Here is a 20,580-nt window from a genome sequence, read left to right as displayed (position 1 = left end):
TTCAAATCGGAATAAATAAGATTATATTTATAAACCGTTACTTCTCAATCACCCTGTATATACTTAGAATGGCAACGGTTATAATGTTATTGTAAATCGTAACTCAAAAAGAGCAAGAAAACAAGCAGAACCTCACCTTGATATAAGCCTTGAAATCATCAACTATCCGATTCAGCGGTCTATAACCTGATAACTCAGGTGCGAGCATCCATAGAGGTGGTAAAGCCAGCAGCACGCCATATAGGTAGAAAGCATTTTCCAGAAGCTGCTGCAACGTCGAGTGCAGTTTGTGAATAACTGGATCGTCATATCTGAATCTCTTGCCTATAATCATAGGCCAGACGCAGTTCATTGCGGTTATGCTGAAGCAGTCGTTCACCTTGACTCCGGTACCACCTGCTTTGAGCGCCATTTGTCTCAGCTCGGAGGCAAAACATTGAACCTCGTTGATGATATTGTTCTCTGAAGATCTTCTACCGAATCCGAAATCACGCAAGTGCCTCATGCAGAATGCTTTGGTCCTTTGGTGTTCTTCCCCAGTAGAAGTCAATAAGCCTGAAATAATGACAAAAACACTAACAAATAGAACTGTATAGGATGAGATTCAACAAAACACCTACCAAATTTGTTAAGTACACTTTAGGCCCAGATATGCTAATCAGAATTGGATCCGAACCATCGTGCAAAATACTTCTAACAGAGATGGCCCGGGATTCCTTGGTTACAAGACAACAACGTTACTACCAAGTAGAGTACTGCAATGAGCGTTTTTCGCTCGGGCGGCAAATAGTTTGGACGGGCTACGCTAGATGGCCTACAGAATTGATAGTTCTTCCGCTTGAGCAAAAAACGACCGAACTATTAGTACACGTATTTCCGTCATTTGTCTATGGTAGTGGGCTCTCAAATATGGATAGTGAAGTAGAAGACGAAGTGAAATTGAAAAATAAATGAACATAGTCATAATCTCCATGTTAAAATGCAGTTTTGTGTATCTTACCGAGAAATGAAATAAATGATTATGGGCTGAAAATACCTAGATTGACATTTTATGTTTCTACGATTATTTTCACATTGAAATGATGTTCGATTGAATGCTATAACTGCATTTTATTATTTCGCAGAATATGATTATCCTTTTCGGTAAGTGAACGATGATGTACACGTACTTCTTGCACTGTAATACAATATTTGTAATTGCTTAGGCAGGTCTCTCAGCATGTGTATCAATTTTACGTTTCGGTCTGTAGATATTGCATACTTTCATATGTGCTGTATTTGAGTCGGCTAGACTGCACATTCGACCCTTGTGCTTTACCGTTTGAAAGTAAAAAAAAATATTGTGTACGAATAGTACGTATTTAACACTTCGAATTGAAACTGTGCATTTCTCAATTTGAAGTTACATTCCTATGAAATAATAAAAGAAATACTACTACATTACTTGCCATAGCTGGTTTCCTTGAACCTAATCCATGTTGTAAACACACAGTATAGCCAGGTCCAACTTTGGTTTTCAACGGGAATATATATGCGAATTTCTACTAGGATTCAACTTTTTTTAAATCATGTTTTCATTCGTATTTTTTCATGGTTTCATTCAAAGGGACTCTATAGAAAAAGGCGGGGCCGCTGTAGCGGTAGTGGGCGGTAGGTCAATTACTACTACTTTTTTCCACTTCCAATTGTTTCTTCACCTTAAATTTTACATTTCTGGAATCCTTGATTCATCCCCTTTCCAATGATGTATCAAACATATTTCTATTAAGAAGGGTCGATTCGACATCCTTACCTTTCAGTCTTACATAATATACGAAATTATTATTTAGAATTGTAATTGCATAGAGTGCTTTCCTTCCATGTATGGGTTTTAGGTTGACAGTGCTGCTTATTAGGCTCTGAAATAAGGGACGATGCCAATCATTCCACTACGAGTGCGATACGTTGGAGCGTAGCATGCTCGAGCGTGGGAGATTCGAACGAGTTTGAGCGAGCGAAAGTGGTCCGATGCAGTACTCTACTACCAAGGTTATTGAAGTATAGTTACTACTACGCCATCGAGAAGCCCAATTAAACGCTGAAACTACTTATATAGGATGAAGCTCTAAAAAATAGAAATATACTTATAGAACGAAATTCAATAAACCAGTACAATAAAATTATGCAGAATAAAATACAATAAAACGATGAAAAATAAAAGTATGTAGGATGAAATACAATAACAAACTCTATTAGAAGTCAATAACCCTGAAATAATAAAAAAACACTAAAAAAATAATACTGTATAGGATGAAATACAATAAATCACTGCAAAACAGAATTGTTTAAAATGATATACAATAAAACACAGTAAATATACTTGCAATGGATGAAAAACAATAAAACACTGAAAAACAGAAATGTATAAAATGACATATAATAAAACACCGAAAATAGAATTATAATGGATGAAATACAATGAAACATTTAAAATAGTATTATATAAATAAAATAGAATTAAATATTAAAAATGTAACTATGTTAATTGTTAAGCAGGAAGAAACCAAAAAATTACCTCACCTCCGTTAAGACCTCTATTATACAGCTTAATGACGAAGTGGTCCGGTCGACCTTGCAAAGACTTGTGGGTAAGAACTTGCAGGACGCTGTCCCTTCCATTGACAAACACAACAAACACTTTTCCTAGCCTCAGGCCTGAAAAGGGACCACAGCGCCTCCCTATGTCAGCAATGGCTACATAGTTCAACCTGTACCTCAGCCAAACAATGATGGATAATATCATACGAGCCACTGCAAAGAGAAAAACAAGTAAAATGACAGCCTCGTAGCTAGATATTTTGGTGCCCTGGGCAGTGGTAGTTTTTAATAAGAAGAGATCGCATTCATGCATATGAATAAAAAAAATATAGGTTATATTTAAAGATCTGTAGTTTACATTTCTCTTTAAAAATAAAAACGGAAAAACTATTAGTCAACAAAAAAGTCATAAATGTTTGGGACTTATATTAGATGAAAAACTTAAATGGAAGTCACAAGAAGAACTGGCACAATGTAAGGGATCTCAAGTGTTTAACATAATAAAAATGTTAACATATTTAAGAATATTTCAATTATGTCTTCGTGTCTGTAAAACATTTTTAAAAAGCACTGTTACTACTATTATGGGACACAAAATTCCAGCAGTGTGTTACCAGAATATAAAATAGTGAAAGCTGCGACCAAATTTCTCAAAGGCATGTAACTATCTGATAAAGCTGTGTGAAAATATAATAAATCATTCATTTCCAATTTCTGCTCGCGAAGTCGAGTGGAAAGAAAGATGGACACTTTTAATAGAATAGAATAGAATAGAATAGAATATAGGTTTATTTCAGTATGAGTCTTTGCGGCTATACACACATTTCCATACATCGATTAAGTTGTTTGTTTTTTTCCCTCTTCTTATTTTTTCCACCCATAATTCCTCTCCTCATGCCCTCAAATGCGCATCTAAAATCCAAAATACTAGACAGTTTTAATACCAGCATTACTATCATGTTGGACTGTCTCCGGGCCAGATGACGGAGGAGTACCAAATGCACTTTCTTGGGAAAGACAAGTGAATGTCGCTGTGGAATTCGATTTGTTTTATCTACATTCAAGCGGGAAGGAATGGACGTAGATTCAACAATTTATCATTGTACTCTTTCATTCTGTATCTTTTATGTGACTGTTGGTACTGCAAGAACTTGATTTTATTGCAAATAACAGAGAATGATGAAAAACATAGCATTAACAGAGCCGGCCAGATGAGTGTTATTTTAATAACTGTATTTGCATATGTTTTACGTCGTTTTTGTCTTTCTCCAGGTTAACCCAAACGACAAGAATGAATAATGTTTATATAAAATTAAGGAAGAGACACAAACCAACCAATTTTTGGTGTAACTGCAACACTTTAAAAAGTCTTGAAACATTTCAATAACCAATTTCTTTCCATCCTCTGTGCCTAGAGAGAAGTTCGTATGAAAAAATTACCAAATATCACAAGACATTTTAAAGTGTTATAATTCTACATGAGAATAATTTCCAAGTTATTTAAAGTCATTAAAGAAATGCGATGTCATGAGTTAGTATGACTCGGTAAATAGCCTTTGTTATTTTAAATTAGAATTATACAAGTATCGGTAACGGTGGGAATCAAATCAACTCTGTTTGAAGAAAGGAACATCGTTATGAGCTATGTATTACACATTATTCTAAGAAAATCAACAAAATAGGTATAAAACCCGACTGATATCTGAGGAAGAAAATAATTAGATTTTAACTTTTCTTGCTCTCAATGCAGCCAAATTACACATATTTTCCTACTCCCCTACCTCTGCCAAGTGTAAATTTATCCGACGCATATCCTGACTTTGCTGTCTTAAATAATAATAATAATAATAATAATTGAATGGTGCCCTAGGCTTCAGCCCCCTAGCCATAGAATGTGATTATCTTGGCACCTCACCCGCCCATGTCTTTACTTACATAGATATTGCTTTAGTTACGTCACTGTAAAAAGAACTGTAGTTCAAAGCAACACCAAGCTTGATCATACAAATACTCATAGCAAAATACCCTTTTGTTTTTGCAGGTCACTTACAGTTTAACTGGTTTAACCATGATAAGATTATCTCCGGCAAACTCGCGAACTAAAGTACACAGTCATTTGTTTTCTCCTCTCCGTGGTGCAGACACAGGTCCAGATTTTAGCCAACACTGTTGCCGAGATTTCATTCCGTGCTTTCTAACGATATGATCAATGCAAGTTCTTGAAAAAGTGAAAATCAAACCAAGCTACCAGAGGATATCGAATCCCGTACATATACGAGAACAAGGGAACAAATATTCCACGGAGGATGTTAAAAATCTGAACAAGCTCGAAGGTAAGTCTTAATATTTAATTTCTTGTTGCTTAATATTATCCATCAAAAGCAAAATGTTTGAAATATAGGCGAAATGTATAATTTATTTACATGTTGAAGAAATATCTTCTGACGTAATTTCGGTGAGAATATCGCTTGAACCTATCAATTTCTTAAACGCTGCATGACTTTCTTTACTCCCAAACGAAGTTGATAATTCTTTGTAAATGTAAAATCAGAATAGAATGTTATATTTTACGTTAGACATAATCCTAATAACTACCGTTTTGAGATCATTACTATAGCATAAAATATACGTAGCTTAATATAGATTATATCTGATATCATTAAATCAGTATTGCATAAAATGCTCTATTTTCATTCCTGTAAGTTAATTTCCAAACCTAGGAAACTCGTGCTAGTCACATGTACAACATCGGAATGTTTATTACAAATTAGTAGTTTGTTTAAATGTTTTTACTTTGCCCTTGTACATGGTTGAAACGAGTACTTTCTGACCTGTTTTCTGCAAGAGTTTTTCGACTTTTATTTTTGAAGCAGCTCGCAAATATTCATATGTATTAAGTAGGTCAGGCTAAGTTAGGTTTGATTCGAAAAGATGTAATGTGAGATCCCTGAATGTTTTCAAGTTTCGGACACGGTTCTGTTATCTTCATTTACAGAAACACGTCAGAAAACCGGTTCTGTAAACTGTATGAAACTCTTCTGTTTTCTTGTCCTTTTATAAATTAGGACGGCTCATAATGAGAGTGCATTTCGTCCAATAACTTGATGCTGTATATATTTAAAGTGTAAAAGTACACCCTAACAGTTATGAAACTATACTTGGAAGTACAAGGGCAATAATTTAATTGTCGATGCCACAGAGCTTCATAGAAATCATAATTTGTCCTGATTATGCTACGTGTATTTGGTTCAATAACATATTGAATTTCAGTAGCCGTTTGTACTAAATAGTTTACTTTGAATACCAGTGAGTATGAAGCTTGACTAGTTTTTCTCTCAGACCTATGACTGATTGATTTTGCATGGAAGTCTGATATTATCATTCCATACAGTTAAATGTTTTAAAAATTCTTTTTTTGCATCTTGGATGGTCCACTATGTAGGACTGTCGTGTATACAAATTTAGCCTGATTAACTTTACCCCACAAGACTACTTCTGAGATCAATATTCTGACCTAAAAATATCACCAAACAGTTTGTTTCGTCCATATCTTTTATTTGATACATTAAATGAACATACTTGGATGAGTTTGAAATTTGACCTTTTATGGTCAGAATATGACCTTGAAATGACCTATAAGATCGAAATTTTTGGTGGCATCCACCCTAGTTTTTCTGTCAGACACATGACTGATTGATTTAGCATGGATGCCTATTATTAACATTCCATGCAGGTAAAAGTTTTTTTTAAGCTTTTTTACTTCTTGGCTGGTCTACGATAATAATTCAAATAAAAATATAGTAGGAACTGAATTTCCATTTCATAATGTATTTCTGTTATTTTACCTCCAACTTCTGCTCCTTGGGACAATGAGGATGAATAATGATTTCATAAAATGGATGATTGGAAGAAAGATAATGATATAAATACATACATGAAACCAGGATTCGAACCTGGAGGAACTTCACTTCATATTGCGTTGCAATCATTACTCTACTATGAAAATATTTCTAACAATTATTTTGCAAATTTCTGTTTTAGGCTCATCATATTTAACATCCATTATAAAGTTAGATCACTGAAGTGAGCTCATATCGTGAACCAAACAGCCCTTTAATAACAGGACGATATCGTTAAGCATTATAGTGCCGATTAGATCCATTACTTTCAAATCCATTTAAACAACATCTGTAAGTTACATTATTAACTCAACTTGTCTAAGGTTGTAACAATATAATATCAATATTTTTTAAACATGTTTTGTAAGTTCATAGTCTCATATACGATGTTAACACTATTTTTATTTGTTCCTTTGCATATGAGCATTTGAAAATCTAATCGATGTGTCTTCTACCAATAGTAAAGCACACTCTTTAAATTTGTACAAAAGGACAATAGGTTTGACCTACAGTGGAAGTTGGTGTATAAGCTTCTGCAGTATAAAAATCAACAAAGTGGACTGTTTGAACTTTACATGGAAGAGTACATACATTTTTGCTTGTTAGCGTAGATACTTGATGGAATGATGATTATTTCATAGAAATGGAGAGTCCAAAATATGCTCAAGAAATGATGTTTCAAGCCTAAATAATATCTGATAGCAAGTGGTCATCAATTGTAAATTGTATATTAAAGGGAACAGGAGGAAAAAAAACAATGCAAGGGATGTGACTTACTTGTCTTGTCTGTCAAGCATTGGCACGCATTCATTGATATTCTTGCAAGTTGAAATTTTGAGAGGTATTTTCCCAAAATCTTAGGACATTCATTGCTTCCTGAATGCGATGATGATTTTCAAAAAGCATATCTCTCAGACAGTGGTGGCAATTAGGGGGAGGGGAAGATGGCCCCCCACTTTTGCCCCAATACTATACAAAACCTTATCTACCAAGGGAAATTAAAGTGTCCTTGTCCCCTCCCAGTTTTGGAACCCTATCGCCAACACTGCTCTCAGAGAACGCAATAATGTTTTGCAGGGTATGATAAAGAAAAATAATAAATATGCATTGAAACAACAATGTAAATTTCAATTTTTATATCCCGAAAATCTAGTTTTAGTAGTCCCTGTAAACAATGATTTGTAAGCTATTGGACTTCAATGGTAATGGTATTTATTATTGTATTGTATCTTCCCTCGAAATACGTTTTTTAAGTCTACTTTATACACAGAAAGGCTAATTGGGACTGTGTATGTAGAGTGTATGTAGAGTCAGCGGCAATGAAAATGGGACACTATATCCTGAAATATCCACATTCCTGCAATGCATTATGTGTGTTGCGTAACTCAACGGCAGTAACAGAACTTGCCACTGAAAATTTGCTATTAAAATTCACTCATCAGCGTAGATTTAGACAACACACAAGACGCATTGCAGAGAAGGGAGACTTTCAGGATCTAGTTGTCCCATTTTTATTGAGGATCACTGTACACCCATCGTCTATCGAACCTGGGACTCCTGTATTACAAGGCGATTACGTTGTCGCTTTGCCAAGAGAGAGGCTCAACTTTCCTCGCAATTTGTACCAATATGTTACTGAATTCGATGATATATCAGCAGTGTTTGAATAGTTACTCTTTAAAAGTAAGTCCGAGTTAATCACTTGAGAAAGTAATTCACATATAATTACTGTTATTACTGTTCTTTAGAAAGTACCTAACATAGTTATTATTACAGTTACTTTACTCTAGATTTGTTTCATCTCGTAAGACTTTGTTCGGAACATGAGTTGCAAGCGCGATGTCCTTTTCACCAGCGATGACCACCAAATGCTTAGCATTAAGTTTCATGAAATGATAATGTATTTCTTACATTTCATGTACAAACATTGAGGCAATAAAATTCACAGCAAACTTCTGTTACAAAGAAATGACGATTAACATTTTATTTTGTTGAGCAAACCAAATATTTTTTAGAATTTTTGTTTAACTATAAAATTACTGTTTGTCCATGGGGATTGTTGGAGATTATGTTATGTAGTCTTATATGGTAAGTGTTCTAATACAAATAAACTTGGGATACATCCTGGCTCTTGTCGAAAACATTACAAAATTGTTCTCATTGTCTCAAGATTTTGATAATCATCAATTGATTGATTTGCTTTATTTTACTTCGCTTTTTGTGCCACTTTTGGCTAATTTACGAAGATGGGGATGAGTGACGATGTGATGAAATTTATGAATGAACACTCACAAACATCCATGCGCAGGTCGGGATTCGAGCCTGGGACCATCAATTTACCCATTCTTTGAGGAGAACATTTGGTTCAAGATATTATTTATCTCCATGCAGTAAAGTAATTGTACAACTTACTAGTTAGGTGGAAAAATAACTGAATTACAATTACTAATTTCATAACGTAAGTAGTTTACAGTTACTGTTACTTGAAAATTATTGATACTTCCAAAGATTCTGCGTCAGCTGCAGAACTGAAAACCAGAATAGACCAAATTCGTAAAGAACTATGAAACAGGACATTGTGTGGTGACAAGACATGCAAATAAATTAGACGCGCTACAAAACTGTATTTAATATTTAACTATTATAAAAATAAAAAATACGTCTTCTATTGTGTATCCAGGATTCTTCTGACATTTTCCTTTGAAAATCGCGATATTAAAACTCAGTAACAAATAAGGGTGCAGAATTCCATGTTTGTTCACTTCAAGGATAAAGGACTGAGGATCGTTAGAGAGCGCTAATATTTATAAATATTTACAAAATGTACACTGAAATTCTGCAAATCTATGAAGAAAATCTGGTAACGTCACCGATAAAAGATATGTGTTCAAGTACTGTCATATAAAGTGAATTCTACAGTCAATTCTACAGCATTCGCTTCAAACGTAATTGCATTTCGTGTTTGAATTAACTACAGTTATCTTTGTATGTTTTTTTCTGCTTTCGAAATATTAAAAGAAATACATAATACAATACAAGGGATTTTATATTACTATTACGACTATTACTATCTTCCATTGCTGATGAATTGTTTTTTTCTTTTTCAATAAGAACATGCATCTAAAAACTAAACAATTACGTTTCTCCACATCTACTTAGATTTTTCAATAAAATCTGCTAACCAACGTGACGTCATATCCCATCAAGGAGTACCCTAACCGACCAACCTGTATGTATCTACCTTGATTACGCAGAGATCTGGCAACATAGCCCTCGGTTGCCATGGCAAACGGTGCTGCCATCTGTTGTCGAAAAATTACCACAAAATTGCCTTTAGTACGGCCTTAAGGAATGATTAAGCACACTTTGATGACGGAAAATAATAACTAACTACTCATGCCAGGAATTTTGATATTTTTTATACTTTTTTCTTTGCCCATTGCTAACCTGGTTCATTCCCAGCCATAACAGCAATTAGTCGATGCAATAAAAATACATCAAACTTAAAAATAAACAGGTGTCGGCGTGCGCTCGCGCGCATACACACACACAAACAGGGGGGTGTAGGAACACAAAAATCTTCCACAAACTGCCCAGATCATGCCTGACAAGACTCCAACAGAAAGCTTTCCGGAAACAAGTTTACGTGCGCATAGGGTAGTGATGGACTTGTCTGCAACTGCCTTCCCCCACTTTCTTATCCAATACAGGAGTAATGAAGTGTTTCCAACTACCTTCCAATCTAACTAAGAGGAGGGAGACCTTTTTTTAAAGTTCGCCAGTGTACACTTACAAATATCCATGCCCAGGCCAGGATTCAACCCCAGGGCCCCTGTCGTTCTAGCGCGATGTGCTAACCACTCCGCCACGGGAGCCGGCTCATCACCATTGAATTGAACTTAATTGACTTTAGGGACAATCTGCATAGTCGCATAATGCAGTAATTTGGGTTTACTTTACAGTCTCGAATGATCAAGACTGTTTGTCCCGTTTGTCTCATCTAACCAGTGGCGGCGATTAGGGGGAGCGTGGGGGACACTTGCCCCCCTCACTTTTCGCTACTTTTGCCCCCGCACTGTGCTAAACCTTATCTACAAAGGGAAATAAACTGTCTTTGCCCCACCCAATCGCCGCCACTGCACCACATAATTCATCATTCATCATCATCGGCGCGATTAATGCAAGAAATGGATAACAGAGAAGCGATGCAAAATGATCGAAATAGAAAGAAAGTCTCAAAAGTGTGGGTCTCATCTCGATTTTACAGAGGCCTGTCTCGTACTCGGCCTCTACTCGGCAAGCCTAGAAGGGCCTGGTCTTCGTCTCGTCTCGGATTTAAAAAAGAAAACTTGTCTCGGTATCGTCTCGAAAATTGGCGACAAGGCTAAGAATATAATTGAAATATACTCTTTTGACTGAGAGTTTTAACAAGTATACTATAGTGAAGAATGTAACTATTTTGGGCCCACCTCTTGAAACTTTCATTCCGGAGCTGAATTAGAATGCATGATGATTAGATGAAAACCAGGGGAGGTCTCGAACCTGGTAGCAAAATAGAAATGACGTCACATATCCCTAGTGCCGGAAACAACCTTACCTTCACCATGGAGTTTCTTCATTGTGTTCCGAATAAAACAAAATCTCCTCCACTTCAGATACTTTAGACACCCTACAATTTCCTCTTCCTTTCTGCCTCAATAAAAGATCCTAAAGTGTTGTGAAGATTGCATGCTATTTGCAAAAAATTGTGGAAATTGCCCTAATTACGAACACATAAAAGTGAAAATAATTGCATGTCCTAATTGCGAACACCTTTAACTGAAATATCTGTTTTAAAAAACAAATAAGGAAGACAGCTGGTTTGACTATACTGCTTTCATTTCCAAACTGCGCTTCAAGGTCACGGCATCGTCTCCCCACGCAGTCGCCTGTTCCCCTCCAAACGATCACAAGTTGTTGCTTCTGCCTGTTCATTGGGTGCTGCACGGGGAATGCATAGGAGTGGGAGTGAGAAAGAGGGAAGCGCGCAGCTGGGTGGATGTCCTTGAAACGCACATTCGAACTGAAAAAAATATAGCAAGAGCTGCCAACCAAACTGACCAATCGTGATATGCTTTTTAAATCCCTCCAAGTTCATTCCACCCTTTCCATCTGTCGACCAAATCTGACTTTCAATCGTGTGTTAATGTCTTGTAACTGCAGTTGTTTTAAAAATTGAAATCATCATCCAGAGAAATGAAAGCCTTGAGCTTTGTTCGGGGTTGGATTGTATCCAAAACTCCGAGACAACAAGAAAGGCGTTAAACCTGGATATGTTTAAAGGTGTATGGCAGTGCGGGATCTACAAATCTTAGGCCCCTCCCGCAAAATGTTACTAAAGTCCTTTCTAGATACACATACTTGTAAAAGGAAATCTCAAAACTTTTGCTGTTATTCAATTTCTTCAGTGTATGCATGTATGTATGTGTGTTTGTGTCTCAGTAGAAAGATTTCATTTTTGTTATTTAACGTCGTTTTTCTGTCCCTTCTTCTGCCTAATCGCGACGACGATGATAGGATGAAATTGAAGGAACACTCACAAAGAAGAATCATACCCAGGTGAAGATTCGAACCCGGGACCCATAACTACTCCGCCTTGGAGGTAGGTATACATCTAGAGAGCTAGGTAGAACTGCATTATGCTTCTCATTCATAAGTTTTGTAGAACCGTGTACAGATTAAACTTTGGGTAAGGCGCTTTTGAGAGCTGTTTAGAGACAATTCAGCTGGTAATGATTGTTTAATACCTATCTCATAATATTTCTCTAATTGCTCTGCTTTTGCTATTAGATTATCATGTGTTGGGTTGGTTATGCATGCAGTGGTAGTTAGGTAAGCAAATGAGGTTTGATGGCCTCCAAAGTAAACAGTAATTTCGTTCTATACACCACATTTTCCTCTCTTCCTCCTTTAACATTTTTGCTGGCATAAATGCTACGTAAATGCTTCATAAAATCTTATACCAGATGGTACATTACACGGAAGCATTTCATGTAAAATTTCGGTAAGCTTTTGCGATTACAATGCACGTACAACATATACAGCACGAAAGACAAGTCGAGTTACACCATCTATGCTGAGTGCAGGGTGGTTACAGTTGAAACAACTAAAATATTCTTCCATACGTGCACAGTAAATGTTGTAAAGTATAAAGTATATTTATGGAACGCCATTGTTTTGTACCTAATATTGTTTTATATGAAACGTTATTCCTCTCGGCTGAATAGTTATCGGCTTTTTAAAATGTGAAGTGATTCATTCATTACACTGGTCTACGTCCATTTTGCTGACTGGAGGCTGATGGTTGTTCTTTAGTAAATGGAGGGTGGTAAATCCAAAACTGAAATCCGTTTTTTTCTATCACGTCAGGTTTCGGAGGAAAATAGAAAATTATCTAATATTTGGGATGTATATTTAGAGCAATGAAACAACGTAGTCCGTAAAGAGGTCACAAGATGGCAGCACATGGAATATTATAATGATTATTATTTAAATCAGTTATTCGAACATTGTCAACCCCAAAAAAAAGGACAAATACTACTGACTTTGTAAGGAAAGCATATAGTGCATATTTCGGAATTAAATTGGGTGACCAAGATAAATCCTGGGCACCTCATAAAGTATGCAGGACCTGTGTAGACTAAAGGAAAGAAATATGTTAGCGTCTGGAACAACCTTCATGTATCGGGACAAAGAGAGGCATCTATTAAGATATTTTCAAAGGGACGAAGAACTTGTCTATTGTACAGATGTGAAGGGACTATTTGAAGCGATGGGATGTACGTATAATGCAGAAGAATGGAGGGTTTTTATTGATAGCTCGAAGAGGAGTTTGAAGTGTGTGTTGCTGCATAATGGCAATAAGTTAGCATCCATTCCTGTTGGCCACTCCGTACATTTGAAGGAAAGCTACGAAACAATGAAAGAACTGCTTCGATAGAAAAAGTATGCAAATGGCAGTTGGCTTGTGTGCGGAGATCTCAAGGTCATTTCAATGTTACTTGGTCAGGAAGCAGGTTTCACGAAATATCCATGCTTTTTGTGTTTATGGGGCAGTCGAGCAAGGAACGAACATTGGCTACGATGACTGTGGCCTGCCAGGAAAAGCTTTGAAGTCGGGGCGAAAAACATCCAGAACAAGCCGCTTGTTGATCCTAAGGAAGTGTTACTTCCTCCACTGCACATTAAGTTTGGATTAATGAAGCAGTATGTAAAAGCTCTGGATAAGAATGGGGCTTGCTTTAAATACATTTGCTCAAAATTTCCTGCATTGACGCAAGAGAAAGTAAAAACAGGATTTTTGATGGTCCTCAGGTAAGGATGCTAATGAAAGATGAAGAATTCTTACAAACAATGAACCGCACAGAGAAAGATGCATAGTGCGCCTTTTCTGATGTCATTACAAACTTTCTTGGAAACTTCAGGGCGCACAACTACGAGGTTTTAGTTGAAAATTTGTTGGTGACGTTTCAAAAGTTAGGAGTAAATATGAGTGTCAAGCTTCACTTCCTGCACAGCCACTTAGATGTATTTCCGTCCAATCTTGGTGCCGTAAGTGAAGAACAGGGCGAACGCTTCCACCAAAACCATGGAGCACCGATATCAGGGGAGATGGAATGAAAACATGATGGCCGACTATTGCTGGTGCTTGGAGCGTGACGTTCCTGAGGCCACCTACTCCAGAAAATCAAAGATTGGAAAATTTTTGCCTACGTAGGTATGCATGTTGTGCTATTCTGTGGTGTATGTTAAGTTTAGCATAAGTACAGGCATCAGGTGTTGACTGTATGTGCTCGTGAAACAAATTGATCAATTTGCCGGAATTGACTAAACTTTTTGTCCATTTAGAACTCCCTATTGAGAAAATAGAAAGGTATGTTTGTTAAACAACGTGACGTGATACTCTGCATGGACATCTGACTACGTCGCATTCTCTTTGCAAGTGCTGTTGGAATGTAGCCGGATATAATTTTCTGAAAATTTTGTAATGTGACTTGTGAAACAATGCAACTTAATTCCTGTTATCAGCTCCGCCACCTATGTATAGTCCTATAATTTCATTATGTGCAGATATCTATATGGAAAATTGTTGGAGTTTAGCCCAGTATTATAATATTGTGAAAATTTTCAAATGTGATTTGTGAAAAATTGTGACGTGATACACTTTTTCTGACTACATATTTCGAATCAGCGACTTCAAATTATATAGAATCAGTTAAAATATCTAAGTCAGCAGAAAAATATCATTATGTGCAGATATCTATATGGAAAATTGTTGGAGTTTAGCCCAGTATTATAATATTGTGAAAATTTTCAAATGTGATTTGTGAAAAATTGTGACGTGATACACATTTTCTGACTATATATTTGAAATCAGTGACCTCAAATTATATAGAATCAGTTAAAATATCTAAGTCAGCAGATTTTTTTTTCATATGTAGACCAGTGTTATTTATATCTCGCGCGGCCGCCATTACATCTGCACTCGTGACCTAGAGGTCGCTTCTGATTGGTTATGCTAGGAGAAATGCTACGGAAATAGGATCGATCATATCCTTGAGAAATGCCACGAAATATGCCATGGCATCTGAAATGCCATAAAATTGCTCACTTGGTACGGTGGCATTTTGGTCATGGCGTAAAAATGCTAAGGAAAATGCTTTAGTCTAATGCAGGCTTTAAACCCATTTCACCTCTTAACTCACATGTGCTACGTACGTACAGTACAATCTCAACTATAGTAGTCCCACATATTTGAATATGTAAAGAGCATGACAAGAAGGCCCCCCTATAAAGGCTTGCTCATCCCCGAGATCCCCCGTACTGCGGGGTTTTGCGGTTTATGGATCCGGCACTGGTGTGTGGATACATATTATATTTTTTGGATAGATGTTGGTGAAAAAAAAACAATGTTTTAAAATCGGGGAGGCCACGCGGTAGGTTATAGCAGTCAATATTCCCTATATAACGGAAGAATACGAAAATTAAAAGCAGAATTTTTTAGTGGTTTACTTGCATATGAATCATTTTCAAAAGTAAGAAAGTTTACTTCCTATGGCAGGTTTTAAGTCTTTCAACTGAAGCATTTTGAATCTCTACCTTTGCTACGATTCAAGGGTAAATTTCAGATGTCATATCTTCCATACTTAACATTTAATTTATTCCGATTAGAATTTCGTGTCTATTATTAAGCCAATTTCAAGCTGCTTTCTCTGACAGACCTCGTGGCGCAACGGTAGCGCGTCTGACTCCAGATCAGAAGGTTGCGTGTTCAAATCACGTCGGGGTCAATGTTTTTTTTGTGTTTTTTTTATCTCGCTTTCAGTCATAAATTCATGTTACTGTACATACATTATAAAACTTCATACTCTCACCGTAACTATCCAATGGAGTGTCAAGATGTATTTTTCAAACCTTAAGACTCTTTTTGTTCCATTTTCCCCTCTTTCCCTATGGGGATAGTTAAGTCATTGAACTATCTATTTTTCATAGGTCTGCTTTGTACGGATTTGGTTAGAAAGAATGAGTCGTCGTCAAGTGACTCCTTGGCTCAGACTAGACACCATGAGAACAAAATTTGAATTGAAATCATCCACGACGTCGAAAGTTGTCAAGTAACAGGAGAATGCATCCACGCAATGATTCAGAAAATTTTCAATGAGTATAATATTGGTACACATCATAGGCGCCGACTCCATGGGGCTTGGGGGGTAATTGATATATTAGAGAGATCTGTTTCGCGCTCCGTGGTAGCAGATATTAAAAGTCGGGAATATTTTGCTATTAGTTGACGAAACTTGTGACATATCCATCCGTGAACAATTGACATTTTGCATTCGAACTGTAAATAAAAAATTTAATATTTTTGAGGATTCATGGGCTTTTACGAGATTCCAAACACTAAGGCCAAAACTTAAAAAAGGGAGTGAGTGAGTCATTCATTATTTTTTTTTTTCAGTGATCAGAGCCCCCAATAATTTTGACAAGTCGGCGCCCCTGGTACACATTAAACCTTATGCCTCTCCCTACTCTAAAAGTACTAAAAGTAACAATTGGCATCATTTCACCGACTTGTAAAACTGTTTATTATAACTAATATCATCGTGTATTCTTAATGCACACACATGTAAAGGTCACTGGCTCTGAATTTCTACCTATACCAGCATTCACAAAAGGTACAGTCATGGACACTTCTGGGTTGAAACGATTGCATTGAAAGCAAATGGAGTCGTTGCAACCATGAAGTGTCCATGACTGTACAAGACTGCTGGACAAATATGAGCTTGTACCAATGCCAAACAGAGAATTCCTACAGTCTCGCCGCTCTTATACCCGGCCCGGGAACCGCCTTTAAGGCAATGATCCTTTGTTGCCGCGTTTACCTACTTGCCGTCAAACAGCCAATTAGACCCACCGCTGCTTCCCTGTTTGGGGAACAATCGGCAACCTTTGAAACCTTCCTCCCTGAAACAGCCAGCAGGAAAACATGATAGTTTTTTTTTTTTTCAAAATTGCGTTCTGCGCTGTGATTGGACACCGGGAGATACAACGGCAGGACTATAGTTTTCCGCACACGATGTGGCAACGTTCACCATGCAGTGTTGCCTAGTCCAAGCGCCAATCCTTGTTCCAAACAGTAGTAGGACGTTGTTATCTCTGACCTTTCCAATAAACTTTGATGTTATTTTTGTATGATGTAATTAAAAATGTATGAGAACATGCATTGTCGGAAACTTCGGAACAATACGGTTGTGCTCACGTGCTGGCGCCATGTGGCAACTGCGCAAATTCTTCCGGACGCCTAATGTCGTTCCCCAGACTATATTGTGTCTGTTTCTTAATGCGTTAAAACAATGTCACTAAAAATCGTAGTCGCTTACCTGACGGATACTTGGGAAATGGCGGTTGTAGTGCTTGCAGCAGCACAAATGCACCGATGCACAGAATACTCAACAGGGCCAAGACATAATCCATTTGGAACCTGGAAAAAAGATATACTAAGTTTTCATTTTTATGGTTAGCTTATTCTCAAAGAGAAAAGATCATTATTCAATATGGTTAAGTTCTACAAACCTACCTGAATGATAGCTCCTCTATTGTGTGTCTATGTGTGAGGTGTGCGTCGTTCAATCTCCATAGACGTAGCTATAGACTTATAGAAACCCTAATGCGTATAGTTTTTTTTCTGCATTTTAAACTCATATAGGTTCATTGGAGCTGGAGAACTTAAAGTGAGTTCCGAACATCTATACAATGTATCTCCTACAGGAATCCGTTTATATCCGTATCCAATTATAATGGGCCTATGAACTGTTACTATCTACGACTCTCATCTGCATCCCTTCAAATAAATCATAAAATTAACCCAAGATATATTTATAAACCACTTCATTTAACAGAACTAACACTATCAATGGTAATTACAATTTTCTCATTCACATTTGGGCTTCCCGTAATACACCCACTTATTACAATACACAAACATACACACGTATGTTAATGTGTGCGATTTTGATGCGCTTTGTCAATTTATTCACCTCCCATACAATCATATACAATTAGACAAATTTCATTTTTTTTTCTTAAATGGCGAACCTGAAACCCATTGCAAAAATACGTTTGACGTTGTTCATGCACATATTATTTACTGTAATTGTCCTTCTGTTACCTCATGTAATGTCAATTATTGAAAATACATGGCTTCGGCCATGTATGCTATATTCCATTTGCTTTATGCACTCCATATTGTTCTGTATTGCACTCATCCCATTGTAAAAATACTGTAGAGGAAGGAATATCTGTTGGCGTAAATGCGATATTTGGACTTGCCTGCAACTTTCTGACTCTCTTACGTAATCTTCTTGAATTATAACATATCACATTCTACATTATTACACCACAAAGTATCCGAGTTAGTTTCTGGAGATACAAATTATGTTATTCGATAATAATTCGAAGTGGATGCGCCGGTCTCCGTGGCGGAGTGATTAGCACAGATGTCCGGGGTTCGAATCCAGGCCTGGACAAAAGTGTTCTTTGTGAGTATCCCTTCATAAATCTCAACATATCATCAAAATTACATAAATACGACGTTAAATAATGTAATTCAATCAATTAATCAATTCGAAATGGAAGTTGTTATGTTACACACTGCACCTCCCTCGATAGTTGAGTGCCTGCATCAGTGGCATTTACAGCATTTCGTAATAGTACAGGTATGATTTCTTTCCGCTTGCTTGCAGTTTCTGGTTCTTTACCCAAGAAATGACAAGATACTGCGAACACAAAAGTGAAAACTTGTGTACCAGGTGTTTGTGACACCGTGCTCTGAATTTTAACTAAGGAATAAACCGTTCACTCCCTTCGTAAGTGCTAACGGAACATCAAGATTTAGAAGTGTTTCGAGTTGATCTCAGCAAAGGTGTTTTGCATTGATTTTGTTTTAACATATAAATGGTTGTTAGCTAACATGATTGAGTTGCAGAAAACAGGATTTACAAAAATGAGATGAAATGAAATTATTGTAATTAAAACTTACTGTCATGTTCCTCCAAGGTCACTTTTGTGGATCTCAAGGGTGGATGAAATAGTTCTCAGGTTGCCTTGCTTCTGTAGTCATGGCCTCTAACCCCATCCCCCCTCTCTCTCCGAATGTGTCGGTGGGAGGGGGAGGTTTTTGTGTGTGTGTGCGCGAGTATGTGTTTCCCTATAGTTCGTCGAGGAGTTCAATTGCACAGTGGTTCTGGTGAAGTGCAAATGCGGTTCTAATTAGAAGATAGTGAGCTTGGAACAAACTTGGCTATCCTTACTGTAAACGATTAATCGACGTCTTTTGAAGATTTCTCAAGTAGGTTATTTGAGTCGCCAGAAAATGTAGACTAGAGCCTACCCAACGTCAAGTCACATTGTGTATTGACAAAGGCCACGGAATGACCTGACCTCGGACAACAAAAAATCGTGTCCTTTGCACATAATCACTCCGGAAATACTGCACACCACGTGTCGCAGCTTGTACACGTGGATAGAACGGTTCGTCCGTTGTTGGGAACAGGTTGTGTTGCTTCGGACACAAAGTGGTGTCTCTTCTACGAATGTATACAAATAACTGCTGCTACAGAAATTTCTGTAGGGGAGGTCAGGCTATTGATAAAACGTCAATAGTGGAAATAGTAACATTAATAATTATTATTACCACGGTTGAAATTGTTATATAATAAAAGCTAATATGAACTAATAAAAAAGGTAAATTTATTATTATTATTATTATTATTATTATTATTATTATTATTATTATTATTACATGATTGGAGAGACTCGTCTACTCGATCCAGAAGATGACTGCACTGTTATCCATTATTTTTGTGCATTCCATACAGTTAGTGTAGTGATATTCATAGCTATTGTATTTTGTCATTAACTTTTGTGGGTAAGGCGTACTTACCGTTGCGTACCACGAGAATGAAAGCACTGTGTGTTTGTGTTTTTATTTCTCATGATGCGCAATCGTAACCCGTACCCGCATCACTTTCATGGGTAAGACAAAATTATGTACGAATGCACTTAAAAATGTGGCCTGCTAGATGGTAGATCGTGTTAAGCCTCGGCTGGATCGCGTCACCTTGTCCGGGTTTAAGTATCGACCTTGAATATGGGTGTCCTTTGTGTTTGCCGGTTAATCAATATCATTGGCAGCCCATCGTGGCGGAGTGGTTAGCACATCGCGCTACCACGCCAGGGCTCCCGCGTTCGAATTCTGGCCATAGGATATATGTGCCATATAAGTACCCATTCATCAATTTTATCATATCCCTATCTCCGCAAATTAACCAAAAGTGGCACAAAAAGCGAAGTAAAATCAATCAATCAATTTCATTGAATTGTTACTCATACTCATAATCCCGATTAGTCAAAGTGGAAGAAAAGTGACGTACAAAAACAACAATACAAATAAATGTCCACTCAGAGATGAAAATTGTTGTCGTTCACACTCGCACCACTACTACATTTTGATGTGGAAAAAACATAATATGTAGAGAATCATGCACAAATATGTTCAATTTCTCCT

General features: G+C 37.0%; 1 protein-coding gene and 1 non-coding gene across 2 annotated transcripts in view; one reads left to right on the top strand and one right to left on the bottom strand.

Annotated features, from left to right (window-relative positions):
• The window catches only part of LOC145991750 (sensory neuron membrane protein 1-like), a 44,067-nt gene that overhangs the window by 5,463 nt on the left and 18,024 nt on the right, over positions 1-20,580 (bottom strand). The window contains exons 8-11 of the mRNA XM_083127802.1: positions 18,711-18,790; positions 17,396-17,496; positions 2,560-2,790; positions 137-555 (exon numbers count right to left, since the gene is read on the bottom strand). Of these exons, the coding sequence (XP_082983928.1) occupies positions 137-555; positions 2,560-2,790; positions 17,396-17,496; positions 18,711-18,790 (831 nt within the window). The remainder of the gene's footprint in view (positions 1-136; positions 556-2,559; positions 2,791-17,395; positions 17,497-18,710; positions 18,791-20,580) is intronic.
• TRNAW-CCA (transfer RNA tryptophan (anticodon CCA)) lies at positions 15,734-15,805 on the top strand. Its single transcript has one exon. It is a non-coding gene; the product is annotated as a tRNA-Trp (tRNA).

Source organism: Lepisma saccharinum, chromosome 8 (assembly GCF_977018435.1).
Source record: "Lepisma saccharinum chromosome 8, izLepSacc3.1, whole genome shotgun sequence".
In the NCBI taxonomy this organism is placed as follows: domain Eukaryota; kingdom Metazoa; phylum Arthropoda; class Insecta; order Zygentoma; family Lepismatidae; genus Lepisma; species Lepisma saccharinum.
This window is presented reverse-complemented; position numbering and strand designations above follow the sequence as displayed.